Source organism: Emydura macquarii, unplaced genomic scaffold (assembly GCF_026122565.2).
Source record: "Emydura macquarii macquarii isolate MOO-44397 ecotype Brisbane River unplaced genomic scaffold, CSIRO-AGI_Emac_v2 contig_1263, whole genome shotgun sequence".
Taxonomy (NCBI): domain Eukaryota; kingdom Metazoa; phylum Chordata; order Testudines; family Chelidae; genus Emydura; species Emydura macquarii.
Window position 1 is genome coordinate 1714975 of NW_027131400.1, and position 20180 is coordinate 1735154.

General features: G+C 37.7%; 1 protein-coding gene across 1 annotated transcript in view; it reads left to right on the top strand.

Moving 5' to 3' along the window:
- TNS3 (tensin 3) overlaps nucleotides 1–20180 on the top strand; it is a 338094-nt gene that overhangs the window by 152967 nt on the left and 164947 nt on the right. Inside the window, exons 6-9 of the mRNA XM_067550332.1 lie at nucleotides 1274–1315; nucleotides 14406–14458; nucleotides 16202–16373; nucleotides 20084–20134. Of these exons, the coding sequence (XP_067406433.1) occupies nucleotides 1274–1315; nucleotides 14406–14458; nucleotides 16202–16373; nucleotides 20084–20134 (318 nt within the window). The remainder of the gene's footprint in view (nucleotides 1–1273; nucleotides 1316–14405; nucleotides 14459–16201; nucleotides 16374–20083; nucleotides 20135–20180) is intronic.

Below are 20180 nucleotides of genomic sequence, written 5' to 3' on the forward strand. Positions count from 1 at the left end.
CTGTTTAACAGCTGCCATGTTTAGCTCCAGATGTGACTGCATTTCAGTGATGGATGAAGTGATCCCTGTTCTGTACAGAGTTTGCATATGGGATTTTCACAGGTTGTGTGTTGATTTTGGGTACCTTAGGACAGAAGGCACAGATGAATTGTAATTATAAACTGTAATTATAAAGCTCTTATTACAGGAGCAAAATATTCAGCTTCACCTTTTCTTTGAGCTCTTCTCTGCCTGATGTCTGAAATTGACTTTGCAGATATAACCCAGAATCCAGCATCTTCCTAGGATGTAATTCTTCTTAGGGGCTTACAGGCTGACTGCTGTTTTATGCATGATGGGCTTATTGTTCATAGACATTATTAGTTTAGTTTAAAATTTGGTAAGTGCCTCTCACTAACATGTGAAGGCTGCTTAGCTCTGGTAATTCTGATGTATATTTAGCAAAGTAAAATGTTTCGGGTGTCATCCAGTTGTAACCTCACATTGCAAGATCATTACGCTGGTGTATCTTCTCACCTGAGAGGCCAAATTCAGCCTTGAATGCAATACTTTACAAATACATTGAAGTCATTGGGCATGAATCACCACTATTTTACCCTAGTTTCAGACTAGTTTAACTCTATTGATTATTACAATGGCATAAGTTTGGAATAATGCTGTAGTCAATCAGGCACAGTGAGACAAGGCAGAATTTCATCCATATTGATTAACAGGCTAACTTTCATTTTTATAAAAAAGAATAAAAACGTTGCTGATTGAGTTTATTTCTAAACCAAATTAGACATGAATCCCTACCTTATCTAAGTTGTGTGCAGGGTTTTAGCACCATAGCACATAACTTCCACCCTTAGTGTGCACATATAGATGTGTTTTGCATCTAATAGCAAAGAAAGAGCGGGTCAAAGGATAAAATGGGAGCTGCACAGCTAAATCATGTACACCACAATGAAAATTCACTCCTTGGCATTCTTTTTCTGTCTCTTTTGTGTTAATCCTCTCTTATTGTACTAGTAACTGTATGCCAGAACTTTGCAGTAAGAGAGCCCCTGTAGTTAGTTGCTGGCCTGTGAGTGCAGAACTCAGAAGCTCACAATGTATGATTAATTGCCATCTGTGTGTCTGTCTCAATGACATTTGCTGATTGATAACACTGCAGTTCATTTCTGTGCCTGAATGATCGATTTTGTTTGGTGGGGGAAGCTTTTAATGTGTATTTTAAAATGTATTAGAAAAGATTAAAGTGATTTTATTAATTTATTTTTACTTTTCACAGCCTGATAACTCTGAGACACTTATGAGTCATGTAACCAGAACTGTAAGTAATTCATTTTGATTAGTTTTTTTGATTTGCTTAGCTTGATTTACATTTGAATCTGTGATTGCACATTTTTATTACATCTTCACAGAACTGTTAATGCTAGTCGTTTTTCAAAGCATTTAAGAGGAATAGGTTTGGGTTAAGATGACTGGTGGTAATGCCAAAGTATTTTTGCAGTTTTTCCAGGAACTTTTGCAGTGAACTTGAACCTTTCTCTGTACTCTTGCTTTCTATCAGACAAAAGCTTTTGAGGCAGGGGATGAAATAAAGAAATGGCAAAAACACACATGCTCTCATTTTTACTCTGAAAGGGAAATCAAAGATCCGATGGCACTTTTCAGGAGTACGAATGTTTATTAATCCTTGCCAATGTTCTGCCAATGTACAATCCATGTGTCTTTTTCTCTATATATATCTGTGGCTGGCAAAGTGCCTTGTGTGGAAAGTGTTATATACATGAAAGATATCATTATTATAGGCATCAAATAAGGTGTATGCACGTTACTTATGAAGACTTGTGATTGTTTTGTATTGAAGCACTCTCAGCTTTGGTTCAAATGGCACTAAGTGAAGTTAGAAGGGGGGGAGATGCTGCTCTTTGGTAAATGCTGTGGAAAGATATGCAAACTTAATAATATTGTATGTATCAATTCTGGCAACCCTGGTAAGTCTATAAGTAATAAATGAGTCCTGCAAAAAGTGGAACCTAGGTCAAATTACAAAGGATGAATATAAACAAATAACACAAGTATGCAGGGACAAAATTAGAAAGGCCACGCCACAAAATGAGATTAAACTAGCTAGAGACATAAAGGGTAACAAGAAAACATTCTACAGATACATTAGAAGCAAGAGAAAGACCAAGAACAGGGTAGGCCCATTACTCAATGATGGGGGGGAAAAACAATAACAGAAAATGCGGAAATGGCAGGGGTGCTAAATGACTTCTTTGTTTCAGTTTTCACCAAGAAGGCTGGTGGCAATTGGACGTCTATGATAGTGAATGCCAGTGAAAATGAGGCAGGATCAGAAGCTAAAATGGGGAAAGAACAAGTTAAAAATTACTTAGACAAGTTAGATGTCTTCAAGTCACCAGGGCCTGATGAAATGCATCCTAGAATACTCAAGGAGCTGACTGAGAAGATATCTGAGCCATTAGCAATTATCTTTGAAAAGTCTTGGAAGACAGGAGAGATTCCAGAAGACTGGAAGAGGGCAAATATAGTGCCCATCTACAAAAAGGGAAATAAGGACAATCCAGGGAATTACAGACTAGTCATCTTAACTTCTATACCCAGAAAGATAATGGAGCAAATAATTAAGCAATCAATTTACAAACATCTAGAAGATAAGAAGGAACAGTCAGCTTTGATTTGTCAAGAACAAATCATGTCAAACCAGCCTGATAGCTTTCTTTGACAGGGTAACAAGCCTTGTGGATATGGGGGAGGTGGTAGATGTGGTATATCTTGACTTTAGTAAGACTTTTGATGCTGTCCCGCATGACCTTCTCTTAAACAAACTAAGGAAATACAACCCCGATGGAACTAAGGTGGGTGCAAAACTGGTTGGAAAACCGTTCCCAGAGAGTAGTTCTCAATGGTTCACAGTCATGCTGGAAGGGCATAACAAATGGGGTTCTGCAGGGATCAGTTCTGGGTCCGGTTCTGTTCAATAGTTTCATCAATGATTTAGTTAATGGCACAGAGAGCACACTTACTAAGTTTGCGGACGATACAAAGCTGGGAGGGGTTGCAAGTGCTTTGAAGGATAGGATTATAATTCAGAATGATCTGGACAATTGGTCTGAGGTAAATAGGATGAAATTCAATAAGGACAAAAATGCAAAGTACTCCACTTAGGAAGGAACAATCACTTGCACACGTACAAAATGGGAAATGACTGCCTAGGAAGGAGTACTGTGGATAGGATCTGGAGGTCATAGTGGACCACAAGCAAAATATGAGTCAACAGTGTAATGCTGTTGCAAAAAAAGCAAACATGATTCTGGAATGTATTAGGAGGAGTGTTGTAAGTAAGACACGAGTAGTAATTCTTTCACTCTACTCAACTGGAGTATTGTGTCGAGTTCTGGGCACCACATTTCAGGAAAGACGTGCACAAATTGGAGAAAGTCCAGAGAAGAGCAACAAAAATGATTAAAGGTCTAGAAAACATGGCCTATCAGGCAAGACTAAAAGAACTGGGTTTGTTTAGCCTAGAAAAGAGAAGACTGAGAAGGGACATAATAGCTTTCAAGTACATAAAACGTTGTTACAAGGAGGAGGGAGAAAAATTGTTCTTCTTAGCCTCTGAGGACAGGACAAGAAGCAATGGGCTTAAACTGCAGCCAGGGAGGTTTACGTTGGACATTAGGAAAAACTTCCTAACTGTCAGGGTGGTTAATCACTGTAATAAATTACCTAAGGCGGTTGTGGAATCTCCATCATTGGAGATTTTTAAGAGCAGGTTAGACAAACACCTGTCAGGGATGGTGTAGATATTACTTAGTCCTGCCATGAGTGCAGGGGAATGGACTAGATGACCTCTTGAGGTCCCTTCCAGCCCTATGATTCTATGATTCTGAGTGCGCTCTCCTCTCCCATTTATCCTTTAGCATGAATACAGGTTCAGATTTAATAACTAGATCCTGAGTACTGAGGAAGACTTATGTGACACAAATAGTGTAAGAATCAATCAGAGGCCATTTTAATCCCTTTTTGCTTTGTCCTTCAATGAGACAAAGCATCTGTAAAGGGTTCCATTCTGTGTTGTCTAAGAGCAGTGATAAGAATTCTGGGTATAACAGTTATTGCAGCACTAGGAAACAGCTACATTTTCTGGTGACAACACATTTCAATGAATTGAAATATGTAATGTTCCTCCCAGATTTCATCCTGTTCTTAGTTGGACAGATTACCTAAAATGAAAAAAACACAAAACCCCCAAATATCCCTCTCTCAAATTCATATACTTGAATGAGCAGTTTCACGGCTCTTCCCTAATATAATAAATATGAAACGAAATCCCAAGATAAAGTGTTGAAAAATAATGGCAGATTATTTTCTGTTGTTAGACCTAGCTGTTAACTTCTTTGTGTAACACCTGAACTCTTCAGAGGGTTTCTGTGTTTGTACTAGTTGCTTACGAGACAAGCCAAGGTCAAGCCCCGCCCCTCTTTGTAGGTATGGTAGCTCATGCACAGTCAGTCTTTTTAAGCACAATTAAAGTGGCAGGCCATACTATTTCAACTATATCTTTTGGTGTGTACACCTTCACATAGAGTAGTATCTTGGATAAATAAATTGTCTATTAGTGCAGTGCTTGAAAAATTTCCCCATTACCTTCCATGGGACTACACCTACTAGCCAGTGATTGATATGGAAGATGAAATGGAGGCTAACCATAAACAGTTCCTGGTTCTGGCACCATTGCATAAACTTGAGCCCTCGCTGCAGATCCTAGAAAAGCAGAAAGATGCTGGGATTGATGCCAGTGTACTGTCCCTAGACCCTGTTTTGGTATCGCTTTTGCATGATCCTCTAACTAGTAGGTGTATGATAAATTGTGTTAGAATGGTGTAAATTCTTTCTCTTTTTCCCATCATCTTCCAGAGTCTCCTAACTTTTAGGGAGGGAAAGGGTCTGTTTCTTTTCTCTGGCATTCTGACTGCTGAGAGAATATTTTCAGTGGCAGCCTCTGCAGCATCATGGGACAGTGTAAACATCAGCAAAGAAAATCTGGCCTGATTCATGACAGTCACTGCTGCTCACCAGGTTCTGAATGACACTTGTGAAACTGACTAGAGTCTTGTTAATTTCCTTTTGCTATTGTTTTGGAAAGTGCTGAGCAGCTGCTGAGAAACTGGTGACATTTGTCTTCAGGTTCAGGAAGACAGCACTGCATTTCCTTAAATATAAAAGGTATCTTCGCAACCATATGGATTAGAACCTTAATTTTGTAAAACATGAAAGTTTGAATTCTGGAGAAATTGATGTGCCAGGTTTCTTATGCACCAGGAAAAGTTCAACCTCCAACTTCAGTTTTTCAAGTCCTGCCTTGGTGTGCATACTCCTTCGTTGTAAAATAGGTGGGATGCAAATGTTTGACTGATAAGCAATTTCAAGCTATGACAGCAAGAAGTGTTTTCCTTTTCACAATGTACATGCCATCACTTCATTGTAATAAATCTCTCAATCACACAGTATCTATTTATTGGTATTATGAAAGATCCCACAATATTCTACAAACATTAATGATGTCTGTGAATTAGGCACTTTTTAAACATCAGGCCCCAGGTCATGTAACAGATCAGTGATTGAACCAGGTGCAAAGCTCAGGAGATCTAATCCCAGTCCTCTGTTCAAACCACTATTGTATTGGACAATATGAAAGTATTTTTTAAAATGGAATAATCACTGTAGGACTCTCAAATGCAGGAAATGTGCTTTACACATTCACACCTACTGGATAGTGGTTGGATTAACAGTCTCATCCATAAACCACACCAGTTTTGAATTAATGCAGCAGAGTTTATACCCTGTCATGTCTCTTGTGATGAATTAGGTTGCCTGTGGATAGTAATTATTCAGGAAGCTGTCTATATCCTCAGGAGTAATAACAAGAACTTTCTACAACTGGAGCATTAGACAGTACTGTTTCATTCACCCTGCAATGTGTTTGATTTCAAATAGCTGACTAGCTTGATAACTCCAAGCCTGATACTTAACATGATCACATCTTAACCTAGCAATGGCATTTTGCACTCAGCTTTGCTCTGTGACTCTGCTCTCTACACTTGTGCAGAACTCCCATGGACATCAGTGCTCATCTGAGAGCGGAATTATTTACTAGCAAAGGTTTAGTCTTTGGGCCAGATGGTTTAAGAAGGCTGGATTCTGCTTGGGTGGTACATAGTGTACTTAAACCAGCCAGAGATCTCCCCTTCTGAATTGTTCCTGGAACAATCTCTTGCCAGTGTAAGGCTGGCAGATGAAGATATGCCACCTCCTGCGCCAGCTCTACCACTACTGCACAAGGTTCTCAACTGGCATGAGGTCATTGAGGCACCTTCCACAAATGGCATAAATGAAAGTTGCCCTTTTAAATCTGCAGCTTTAACTTACGCTGCGGCTTGGTGGCTAAGACTTGGGGAACTTGTCAGCTCTTTCCTGGGCTGCAATGAAGAGCTGAGCTCAGGGTGTTATAAAAATGATATTGTCAGTGACTGAATAAGAGTGGGCCTGAATTTATCCCCCACTGGTGCAGGAATGGAAGCCAATGGGAGTGTTCTGAATCAGGACTTGCTACCCCAGCCATGCTCACTTGTGAAGTAGTACTGACACCTTTCAGGCCTCAAATGAGGGAGAGATTATGGGAACCTTGGCTACATAGATTCAGCATGATCCCAAATGTTTGTCTGCCATGGAACAGTGAACTGTCTGAGACTTGGTTTTCTTCTCAACAGCTTTGTCGCGTGCAGTTTGTGCTTGACTAGTTCCCCCAGCAGTCATCTGGCAGTACTGTGGTGCAGGAGAATCTTGTTGCAGTATTGTTTTATGTCTGATTTGAGTCTCCTAGTCTCTTAAATTATTCTCTTTGTAGTCTGTCTTGTTGTGATGTGGACTGATACTAGTGGCTGAATGTATCTTCACATTGTTCGGTGAATATTTGCTCTTCTCTTTTGCCGTGCTGAGTTGTAAAGGGGATTTATACTGCATGCTTATATGGGTTCTCTAGTTTTGCACTGATGCTGTGTAATAAGAAGAGAAGCACAATCCTTCCTGGCAAATAATCACAGATTCTCTTAGGGACCTTTGATTAGACACAATATGCCATTGTCAGTCTCTGCTCAGGAGAAACCTAAGAACTGGTCCTGCAAGTTACGATGGAAGTGCATTGACAATGCTGAGTGAGCCCGTCACTTGTATATGCTATACCTATCTGTGAACAGTTCCTTTTGTATACATGAGCTCAAAAGTTGACAAAGAATTAAAACAAACAAACAAAAAAAGATCCTGGGAGCACAGGGGAATGACATTCTCTCCCTGGGACAGAAAGTGCTACATGGAGACGGAAGGTAAGAGGGCCAGGTTAATAATATCTCTCCAAACTGAATTTCACCAGTGTAGTCTGGACTAACTCCTAAGAGAGTGAGTTCTATCCAGGTCTCCTTGGCCAAAATAAGCGTGTGGGAGTGCATGTGTGAGAGTGAAGCAGGGAGGTTGAGAAGGCCTGATGTTTGAAAATTAGATGACAGGATCATGTTGTTGAACTCTTCTATGAAAACCAATTATACATACTGTAAAGGATGTTGACCTGCCTAACAAGTAATTGAAATTGGGATGTGAAATGTGGCTGACAGTACGATGAGGATTGTGGGTAACTTTTCACTTCCTGACTTCTAATTTTTATTTAGAACGTACAGCTCTTATGAGCAAAATCTTCAAAGGAGCCTCAACCTGGCCTGTGTAGTCACACCTGTAATCTGGGAGTTATCCATATAAATACAGCTGTTTACAGTCACAGTTGCCTGTAGTTGATTGCAGGTATACAAATCAAAGCCTTTTAAAAATCTATGGCCCATAATGCAACATTAAATTAGTGGTTTTTTCATTTCATTTCTCATTTTAAAAAAGAAATAGCTGTGGCACCACTGAGTTGTGGAATTATATTTTGCAGATTTTTTGGTGTGTAGGCGCATGAAAATAGCGAGCTTTGGTATTAGGGATTTATGCAATTCTATATCAATAACACAGGCAATAGTATAACAATGTTTTAGAGTACTTGTACACAAAAGATAATTTTATTATCTTGAATTTATTTTAAAATATTTTTTCATATATGAAAAATGACATAAAGTTCAGCTGCTTTTGAGTTATTTCTGCATTCTAAAGAAATTCCTATCATGTTTCTGAAAATTAGATAAATCACAATTATTGCTTTTGTCTTACTCACCTGACAGATATAGCTGAATAGATTTTATTCAAACTTAAAAAACCCAAAGCTGAAACGGAAATTTAATGGGAAGGAAAAAGTGTGTGGAAACAATCACTGGGGAAATGGTAGTGCAACTTTTCCAATAGCGTTCATGATTGAATACAGAAGTTGATGACGTTGTCAGGTTCTCCCTTTAAGTAAAGAGACGGGCAGCAGTGAGTAAACCTCTTCATTAGAACCACATACTAGATTTTCAGAAGAGCTCAGCTTCCATTTAGATAGCTAAATGATTAGAGTAATTTTCCAACGTCCTACGTGTACTGCAACGTACTGCATTAAAAACAACAGGGGCTTCTGGGTGCTGAGCAGTTCTGAAAATCGACCACTTCATTTAGGTGGCTAAATGGGAGCTGAACACTTTGAAAATCTGGCTTCACATCACTTGCAGTGGCCCCTCCTTTGTGACTTTTTAAACTTCCCCACGCTACTTCTGCTGTTGGTTGGTGCCTTAGCAGCTGCCAGACCCTGCAGTGGCAGGAGACATATCAGTGCAACTATATCTCGTTGAAGCAACTTACCTCACATCAATGTTTATTAGAGCGAGCACCTAAAATTGGTCAGCCATCTAGATTACTTGATTGTCTGAAAGGATGTGTTATGGTGGAACTTTTTTATTTTGTTTTATTTTTCAAAAGAAATCTTGCTGGTGATTTAATATGTATTTTATGTGTGTGTTTTTTGATACTGTGCTTTCAGGTACCATTAGTAGTTGTTGGGGCAATATCAAAAGTTCCATTCACAGAGCTTGTTACCTCCTTGTCAGCTCATAAGAACACTTAATAATAATAATAATAATAATTACAAAAAAAGGAAGTGACACGCATGGGATCTTTATTTGTCCTGCCACTATTGTACTTGCAAATCTATGTAGGTACTTACATGGCCTATGGCACTGTAATATCTGAACATCTGTCTGTCATGAATAGATTTTTACTTTAGAATCACCCCTGTGAGGTAGGGACATGCTATCCTCATTTAACTTATGGGGAACGGAGGTGTGGGATAGGTTAAGAAACATAAGCAAAGTCACACAGGCAGGCTTTGGTTGTGCTGAAAACTGAACTTAGGTTTCCCTGGTGCTCCACTCACTAGCCTGTCCTTCCTGCCCTAATACTTCCCAGTAATCTTAGAAGAATACAAAAGAAAATAGCACTTTGTATTAAATGTTTTATTTTGAGGTTGCAAACTTGCCGTGTGGCCATTTATGCCTGCCATCTATAACCACACACCTCATTTGGAACTGTAAGTATAAAGCAAATGCAGTACTGTGCTGTGTTAAACATAAACTACTAAAAAAAAAATAAAGGGAAAGCAGCATTTTTCTTCTGTATAGTAAGTTTTCAAAGCTGTATTAAGTCAATGTTCAGTTGTAAATTTTTGAAAGAACAACCATAATGTTTTGTTCAGAGTTTCGAACATTTCAGAGTTACGAAAAACCTCCATTCCCGAGGTGTTCATAACTCTGAGGTTCTACTGTAGTCTCCTTTAGAAATGCAATTTCTGTTTAAAATAAATGTTTACTTGTTTCTATAAGCGGGAAACAGTCTTCAAAACTGTGTGTACATTTTTCTGTTTTTGCTAATCAAGTTAAATAAACCTTTCAATCTAACTATATATGTTAAGTTTGGCAACTTAATGATTCGAAAGGCATAATATATCTGTCCTATAGATGTGATGATGAGAAATACATAAGAGAAAATTTCACTTTGCGTGTGAGGAATTTAGCTTTGAAGAACCAAATACAGTATGTTCTGTGGGGTCTCAGTCTCCTCTTATTCACAATAGATTTAGACAGGCAAAACTGAGATGCATCTGCACCTTAAACTGCTCGTTAAGGGCCTGACCCTGCAAAACTCATTGACTTCATTGTGAATTTTCTGCACTGAGGCACTGCAGAATCAAGCTTTGAGAACATCCATTGTATTCCAAATAAATATAGAAATCTCCTGGCTGTAAAATAATCATGAAATAAAAATCACGTGTAGCTCATCCTTCTTATTTAAACATGGACTTTGAATGTTTCTGTTTTTGGTTGTCATAGCTGGCAAGGCCTCTGACAGCAGCTAAAGCAAAAGCTTGCTGCTTACCCTTTTGTTGTTGTTGTAAAATCCTGAAAGAAAGTGCTTCATCTCCAGTGCACTTTATGGATACAAGACCCAAATGTCTAGGGAGCACTTACTGTTACAGTAAATGGGAAAACAAGACTTTTTTATAGTTGTGCACAGAAACAAAATTAAATTGTACAGCCCAATCAATAACCTGCTATTTACAAAAGAAATAGCTATAAATTCATGATTCATGTTCTCCAGGAAGCCAGGTCCCAAAGAGACATGTTCAGTGGTTTAAAAAAAAAAATTTAAAAAATCTGTCGATCTATCAGGAATAGATACAAACTTGACTGTGTTACTGTGTATCTGGTAGGCAGGAAACTTTCCTTTTTGCATTAGGGATAATACTGAAACTAGAGAGGCCAGAAGATTATGCAAAATGTAGTCCTGATACAAGACATTTGAACATGTGCTGCTCTGTAGCTTCAAAAAACAGTTATTATGTTAATGCAAAAGTTACCATAATGGAACAGATTTAGTGGTCAGTGTATTTCAGCTGCTTCCAGGAGTATGTAAAACTGCAGTACTATGTATAGAAAGGGACAGAGAATTTCTTTCTGACCTCAGCTGGTGATTGGCCTGTGCTTGGAAGTACAAGGGTTGTGATAATCCTTATAATTTTTCTAACCAGTTCTATTGCAGGCTCTTTTCATATTCATATGATTGTCTAATAAATTGTAGACTTCTGTTTTTGTGCACTGTTTTGCAGAACATCTGTTGTCAAAAAATCTAATTAGGAAGACTTCCTTACATGGTGTCAGATTGCGTGATGTATGTTCTTACAAAACTTGACAAATCTGTGCATTTGTGCATCAGTGTTTGAGCACAATAGCACGTTTTCCAAGATGTATGCACTGCCTGCTGTACCATTTGATAAATACCTTGCTCTCATGGTATTTTGAAATTCAGGATTATTCTCAAGTTTCTGTATTACGGTGATAAATTTCCAAACTTCCAAGAAATAAGGTAGCCACAAAAATGTCTCAGAACAGTGGAACAATGTATGCAGTATGTCATAATGTATTTAGCATATCAGGTCATAAGAAAAATAGAAACATGAGGAGGGAAAGGTACATTGCTTGGCTCAGGAATGCTTGCACCAGGGAATAATGCTGGGGGGAAAAGATAGGTTAGAGAGCCTATAGGGATGTGGGGGTATTTCCTTGGCTCCTTGCCATCTGCAAACAAACCATTAACTACAAAGAGTCAACGTGCAATGTACAGGGTGACCTTGACATTGTAAATGAGTAAGAGCTATTTATCACATGCCGTCTACTATATTAAAATGATGGAAAATTTCACATGGTGGATTAAAATCTCTTTTTTTGGAGTCTCTCTGACAATTCAGGGGAAAGTGGGGACACTCCACAATTTCGTATGTTTATGTATCCACAATGACAGCTTATATGGTATCACAAATATTGATATTGTGCAATAAAATATGATATCCAGGCCAAATTTAAGGACTGTAAAGCTTTTGCTTTCAACAGAGAGCCAGTCAGATAAAAAACTAAACTACATTATAGCTGCTTGGAGAGAATTTTATAAACAGCACTGAAAATTTACATATTAAGTGATTCCAGCTGTTAAGCTCTGGAAATTGGCACAAATCTCCAATTTGGTGCATGCAACAGAAAGGAATATACTGCTTTTCAACTTGATAGATGACTTGGCATGCATACAATTAAGTACAGATGTCCCTAATGGGATTTTTTTGTTTTTGTTTTATTGTGTGAGCTATATTAATGTCCAGTTTATATGCCACCAATAAGTGGAATAAAGTTTCATTGTATCACTTTCTTCTTAGCAAAAGAAAACCCATAAAAAGAAATGAAACCATAACTAACTAACCATTCACATTTAAGTGAGACTAGTTGTTAAATGTATGGAAGTTGGCAGAAGCCTTCAGTAAGGTGCTCCGTGTATCTGCTGGCTGACCGTGAGTGAGCCATGCAGCTGAAATAGAGGCATATTCAGCTAATGTCTCCTCTGCTTGAGAGACTGATTGTGGGCAGTGATTATCTGATTATGATTATTTATTATGTACTTACGGTAGCACCCGCTGTGTTCTAAGCACTTTCAAAACGCTCATTAAGAGAGAATATCTATGTTAAAAGATTGATTCTGAAAGGGATTGAGGGCAGCCTGCAACGCGTTACTCTGCCTTAGCTCCCCCCCCCCCCCCCCCCCCCCCCCCCCCCGCCACTGAAGTTAATAGAAGTTGTGGGTGTTCAGTCCATCACAGGTGGCATTCAGCATCTCCCCGAATCAGATCCCAAGTGCCAATGTATATGAGAGATACAGAGTACACTACCATCCAGACTTGTTTCAAACTCTCCAAAGCAGCTCATCACTAGAAATTTTGGAAAATACACATCCGAGTTAGGTACATTTGGATGTTTGTTGAAGGTTTCCTGCTTTTTTTAAATGCTGCATTTGAATTGAGTGGTCTCAAAACTTTATTTCCTTCTATAAAAGGCCCTATAGCCACAAATCCATCCTACCATAAATTAATCTATTAATGAATATATGGCATACATAAGTTATATTGGCTGTGCTGGTCTGAGTTCCAGCCTGCATCCTGATGCACTGCTTTACAGTGCACTTTTCTGTACTATATATGTAAATCAAAGGCAGTAGATAGGTGAGAGACCCCTGTTTTTTAATGATGTACTGGTTGTTCATATACTTTATCCCAAGTTCACATGCATATAAAGGTGGAACTGTTCCATATTTTATGAATTGTCTGTCTGAACTGTTCCATATTTCCTTATTTCATAATTATTTCATGTTAACAGATATTTTTTCACTTAGAAGTAGGACTTGACACTTTAGTACCTAGTCAGTATGACTGTTATATTATTACAAATGAAAGGGCCATCTCTCAACTCCTAGTGTGGATTTTCCTGCAAGGCAAATTAGATTAAGACCTCTTGATTTTAAATGTATTTATACATATTAAATAGGTACACTATTATAAGGGAGTTATTCATAATGTATTCCTCTTGCTCATATCATCCCTTCCATGAAACAACGGTTAATAAGATAATATTTTTACAATCAATAGGCCCGTACCAAAACTCTGGATCTAGCCCTCCAGAACTCCAGATCCAGACTTCGAGGCTTTAAACTCCTTCTCTAATCTTCCTTCAGCAGTTTAAGAACTACCAGAGATTTTGAATGCATAAGGCAAACAAGCTTTCATTTTCAGCAAAGGAGCAACTTGTGTGAAGTAATAAGGGTTTGTGTAAGGATTTTGACATTCCCTAGTAATGTTTAGTACATAGTACATTTCTGTTATGTTTGAAGTTTATGGTCAAAACAGGCTTCAAATCATGATTTTATGACATGACACATTTTGGCAATAGACTAGAAATAGGGGGTAACATTGTTTGATCCCATTAGCAGTGTAGTTTACCATTAATTGATGAAGGAACATTGTGTGAATATGTCATTGTGTTGCCCAGCCAGATTTCTGAAGATAGATGCATTAACATCATGCAGCTCTTGTGATTAAATTCAACTTTCACTGTGCCTCTCGTAGGACACCATGTACTGTAATGGAAATAAAGGCATCCAAAACTGGAATAAATGCATTTTCTTTCTAGAGGAGGAAGATGTATTGGGAGTCCTCTTGTAAATCATTGGTGGGAAAGTAGAAGGAAAACGGTGATGTCGTAGTTGCATTTTTGAGGCATCTCATGATAGTTTAGGTATCATTTTGATTGAAGCCATATTAACTGCACTTAGCCATTTGAGCTGGGATTTTCCAAGGATCTTAACATGGCTAGGCACCTGAATTCAAATGAATTTCAGTGGGATTTCTCATTTGTAAGTATTTGTATTTAGTACAAAAGATAGTTCTTATTATTTGTTCATAGTGGGAAACTTCATTTTGTGAAATTAAAAAGCAGCCATGTTGATTTTGTCGTACCATGGAAATTATTGAGCTGATCACTCTGTTGGTTTATTTGTTTCAGACTTCAGGCAGTTTTTCAAAAAGCTCATCTTTCTGTTGTGACAAAGCATCACAGTAAGTATTTCTTTGATGTTTGGCTGTATAATCACACAGTACTTTTATGCTGTTTTTAATTGCTCCTATGCATAGCATCTCCTGCAGGTTAAGGTCACATTTAAAGACCTTTCAGTTGTTGTCTCTGAAGGCAAAGGCCATAACATTTGCTTGCTATAGCTGTTTGAGTGATCTTTAACTGGACATAAGCTATATGCCATATGAGCTGAGTATTTCCTACAGGTAAAACTACCACAAGTCACCTTAAACACCATAAGCATCATTTATCTTTCATACTGCCTCTTCAGTACAACTTTAATTACACAGATCTGAAGCAAGATTGTTTTCTTTAAGGGTAAAATTCACTCTTTACAGAATGCCCAAGTAGGAGTTAAGTTCTGCATAGACCTTGTCCTGGTCCTTTGCACAGTGATGTATTTCACCAAAAGTAAATTTGGGACTCATGAAAAGTGACAGACTAACAGCACAGAAGCCGTTTATCCAGACCAGATTGCTCACAGGCTGCAGTGCGAGATTCTATCCCACTCTGCCAGTGTGCCTCAATCCAGTCTAGGGAAGGTGACCACCATGATGGGTGAGAGAGAGTTCACTTTCCATGCCCAGTCAATGCTCAGCTTATTATTTGCATCACAGTAGTACTTAAAATGTGCTAGACACTGTTCCTCCGTATAGGAAGAGCTGTCCCAATGCTGAGTCTGAAATGCTACCAGGAAGGGTGCTCTTTGTGATGGTAGTTTTATAGTGTGAACACCTGTTCACTTGGAACCAGTGGGCGGAATATGGTAGGGAGCCAGGATCTCCTAACTTCTAGTCCTCCTTCTGCCCCTGTGCCTTGAGTAAATCTATAGATAAAATAGGGTTAATAATCATCTATGTACTTCACAAGTGTGTTAAGAGGATTAATGTATTTGCAGTGTGTTAAAGAACCATTATATGGTAATAACCTCTTTTACTATTAACGTGGTCCAAAGCAGTGCGGATGAAGGAAAGGATGTTTTAACTATTTTTATGTACCTCTTTACTATGGCTTTTTTTGATCCACATTCAAAGAGTATAAATGGCAAGAACAAAACAACATGTGCTGTAACTCAGCTGCTTTTTCTGTAGTCTATTTGAACATGCCATTCATAAGGGTGCCTCTAACTCTATTTATTAGAAACACGTGAATCGTTTCTATGTGTGGTTTATAAGACGATGACATTGAAGAAGTACTTGTAGGCCAAACTACTGGAGAAACCAGACCTAATTCTGATTTCATTTATTCTATTGAAGTTAAGGTAGTTACTCTAAATTCATATCTGTATAATTTAGGGCAGATTTAGGCATGTTGTATTCTTGAACAATTTTAGAGCTCACTTAAAAATAGAATGTTTGTGATGCCCCAAAGAGAGCAAGAGATTATTGCAACCATGAATCTCTGTATCTGTAACACCTCCATTTTCCCCAGTTGGGGATAGAACAAATTCAGTAGTATTCATTGTACCGTCTTTCAATAGCACTGCATACACAGAACTTGGATTTTATAGGTGGCATAGTAATGAACTCTCTTTTGGCCAGCTACCAACTGCATAATGATCTGAATAAATTTTGTTTTATAAGTTGTTTATGAACCACAATTTCGTAGAAAATATCAGGACCGTAAATACTTGTCTGAGTCCAGGATGAAATTTCTGCTCATTAACTTTCAATTTTCTTGTCCCACTCTTCCCTGCTCCTCAAACTGCCACATCTGATTCTTCACAGAAGTGCAGACTTTGATCACATTATGGAGGAGGGCTATGAACTTGACCTGACCTACATCACAGAACGGATCATTGCTGTATCCTTCCCGGCCAGCTGTTCGGAGGAAACATATGTGCACAACCTGCAAGATGTAACCCGAATGCTCAAATCCAAACATGGAGATAATTACTTGGTAAGTGCAGATTGTGTTTGGAACTGTGTAATTCAGTTTAACCCCTATTTGCTTTATGATGACTGATCTGATAACATTAGTAACAGAGCCCAACATACGCTCACTTACACCAAGGCAACTTGGATGCAACTCCACCAAAGCCTACATAGTTCACATTTATACCAGTGCAAGTGTCATCAGAATTTGGCCTAGCATTTTACATTCGTTCAGACATGGAAACATATGCAAGACACTTTCTTGTTGATGGCACTGCAGTATGATCTTTGGGGATCATGTTCATTTGCAACAGAAAAATTATAGGGATAGTTCTCATTGAGCAAAACCTGTTCCTACAAGATCCAGATGCCTCATCGTGGAATGCATTTTTCCAACAGCTGCAAACTGAGTTCCAATGGTCTCTTGTCTGGCCCCACCATTGATTGTGAAACAGCACATAAAGGTTGCTGTTAGTGTGTTTCTCTTTCATTGACTTGATTTAGATGCCATTTTTTCCCCGTTATTTATTTTCTATTTAAAAAATAAGGTCCTGGGCAGATTTCTAATGGATTCCACATGCAAGATATTTTATGATGACCAAAACTGTTATTCTCTCATGCTGTGTGTGTTTTCTGCTTAGCACATTTAAACCCTGTGGTATCACTTGCTCTCTCAGTGTGCTTATAAATCATGGGCAAAATCTCTGCTGTTAGTTGAAGTTATTTTTAGCTGGCATGTGTAACCTATTACAATAAATCCACAACTTCAGGAGGGTAAAATTACTGCAGAGGTTAGCTTGCATTGTTATTCCACCCAACGAACACCAGCCCTCAGCATTCATTCACTCACAATGCGTTTATGTATCCCAACTGCATTGTATAACAATTATTGGACTCAACCTGTGCTTGCAGTACTACCAATTATGATGCTTTTGACATATCAATTTTCTTATATGACAACCAGTGGTCTCTCTGACACAAAACTGTAATGATCTGCAAAGCATTTCACCTAAGTCAATGTTTCAAATTCAGCCAAAATGAACAGTGATCAAAAGCCATTTCCATGTGATGCTGTGTTTTGGTATATGTGAAATAAGTTGTTGCTCTTGGTCCAGCTATCTAACTCTTATTAGACATATTCACATCACAAAAACCACCATTACATTTATACTAATTCCATTTTTTCCATTTTTTGTTATGAAAGGACCATAACCCCTCCATAGCTAAGTTTGCCATCAACTTTCAGTATAAAGCTCTGGTTTAGTCTTACTATAACTTTGGCTTGGGAAATAAATTGATTTGGTTGGAAAATTGCCAATTTTTTTAATTGTTATTGCAATGTCTGAAGAAAATTTGGCAAGCCATTTTGCAGTTACAGTGCATTATAAAATTACCACTTTTGTCTATGGTTTCTTTGTCTCCCTCTGTTTCAAAAAATGGCTTTTTTTGAACCCCTTCAAACTTTCTAGGCAGTTTAATATCTTCAAAAATTTGAATTCCAACTATGGCACCAATTCAGCAAAACACTTAAGCATGTGAATGGTTCCAGTGAAGTTACTGAGAGCACATGCTTAAAGTTAAGAACATGCTCAACTGCATTCTTGTGTCGGGCCTCTTTTTGTAGAAAACATGCTCTAAGTAAGCAAAGTTATACATTCTTTTTATTGTGAGTAGTTTTGAGCCCAGTGTTGCTCCCTTGGATTTCTTTGTGAGTTATTGGCACAATTCTGCTGTCATTAATGTCAATGGGAATTTTTTGCCATGTATGTCAATAGGAGCCAGGTTGGAGTACTGTATGTTGCATGCGCATATTGTCCTCTATTCAGTTATTGCGTATTGGAAAGAACATTGAGGGTACTTCCATAGCTGATAATTGCAGTCTTCTTTCTTTAGCTCAAGTAGCAGAGACTTGTGCCTTAACGAGCTAAGGACTGGGTTCTAGTTCCAGATCTGCACATCTGTAATTATGGGGAACTGATAGCCTCTCCATAGCTAAGTCTGATTTTGGCCCTACTTTGTATCTATTAAAAAAAATCCTCATGCTTTCAAAGTTGTAAGGTCAGCCTCATTCGAAACTGGAATTTTTCCCACACTGGTTGAAAAAATAAAGTACTCTTTTAAAATTAAGACTTCAAAATGGCACTTTTAAAAATTTCTGCAAAGCATCTAACTTTTGTGTGTGTCCCTTTGTCAGATCGGTGAAATCACATGATATCACAAAATTCCAAACATAAGTAGATTTTAGTAACTATCCCCTAGCAATCTCAGTGATGATTTCAAATTCATGTAGAGTGCTCATGTAGAATCCCATGACAATAAGTGTTTTATAAAAGTTAATAGATTTTGACATTGGCTTATGCAACAAGGACGTTTCAAAGGCAGAAATAAGAAACTGTGTACAAAATTGCCATTATTTGAAAACTAGACATGAATCAGGAATCACTGGATTGAGGCATAAAAGAACGAACCAGTAAAAAGGGTGTGTTATATTGACAACCTGCTCAGCAATGAATCTTCTTAGTGACCAAAGAAATGATGCTGGATTGATGTATTATTTGTACACAGTGTAATTGCACTGACAGATTCTTTCCCAACAAGTACTTACCTATCACATCCTTAAAAAACCCTAGGTCTTAAAAGCCAGGAAGTGAATAGTTAAGGAATTGTAAATATTATACTTCATACAAAATAAAAATCATATCAAGTGGAAAGAAGCACATCACAATGAAAGAATCACAGTCCTGACCCTAAATAAGTACTATTTTCATCAGTAATTTCAAAATATAAACACAACGCAAAGTCCTTCAGAAAAAAAGGAACAAAACTGTATGTGTATCATTAATGACACATATTAATTACTGTCAGTAACAATTCATATACATACATAATTTCATCTTACATCAGCAAAGTTATATATATATTCTGTTAAAGTGCATATTGTTATTAATAGATTTATTAGTTATGCATGTTGTAATACTCCCTAAAAAGTGCTAGGCACTGTACCAACATATAGGAACAGCATAATTCTCGAGAAAACAACTATTTTAGGTTCTTAATCGCTATCAACTGGTACATAAATTGAACTGATTTTTAACTTAATAGTTTCTCTGACATGAAAATATATTGATATCAAAATGAAGATAACAAAAATATATGGCCAAGATTTCCACTTACTTTAATGGGATCTGTTTTGGTGCACAACATTTTTTAAATCAAAGCACTTAAGTGACTAAATATGGACTTAGGAACCTGTCCTTAGGCACCCATTTTTTAAAAATATTGGTCAATTCTCTAAAAGCAACCAACCAACCAAAGGGAGAAAAAAAACCAAACCTCACAATCCAAGAATCAGGTGTAAGGTTGTTGTATTGTAACTGAGAGAGAGAGAGAGAGTCTAATAAGATTTCTAAATATATGGCCTAATATTATTTAAAATCTTACATTATACATAATACCCATTATAAACTTTCAAATTTTACTTGTTACATATTATGGGCAATTCCTCGGTATACGTAGTTTCCTATTCTATTTTCCTGGATTAACAATGGGAAATACCCCAAATACTGCAAATGCTAAATTTATCTAACTTCAAATGCTAATTTAGTTCTCTAAAGTGATTGGCATAACTGAAGGCTCTCCACTGGCATTTAACTTTGTTATAACGTATTTTGGATACAGTAATTTAAAATGACACAGCAAGATCTCAGACTTTGTTCTTTCTTTCTTCCTGAACAGGTGTTAAATCTTTCTGAAAAAAGATACGACCTTGCCAAGCTTACCTCAAAGGTATTGATTCTGTTCATACCATACCTTACTTGCTAGACTTAAGATG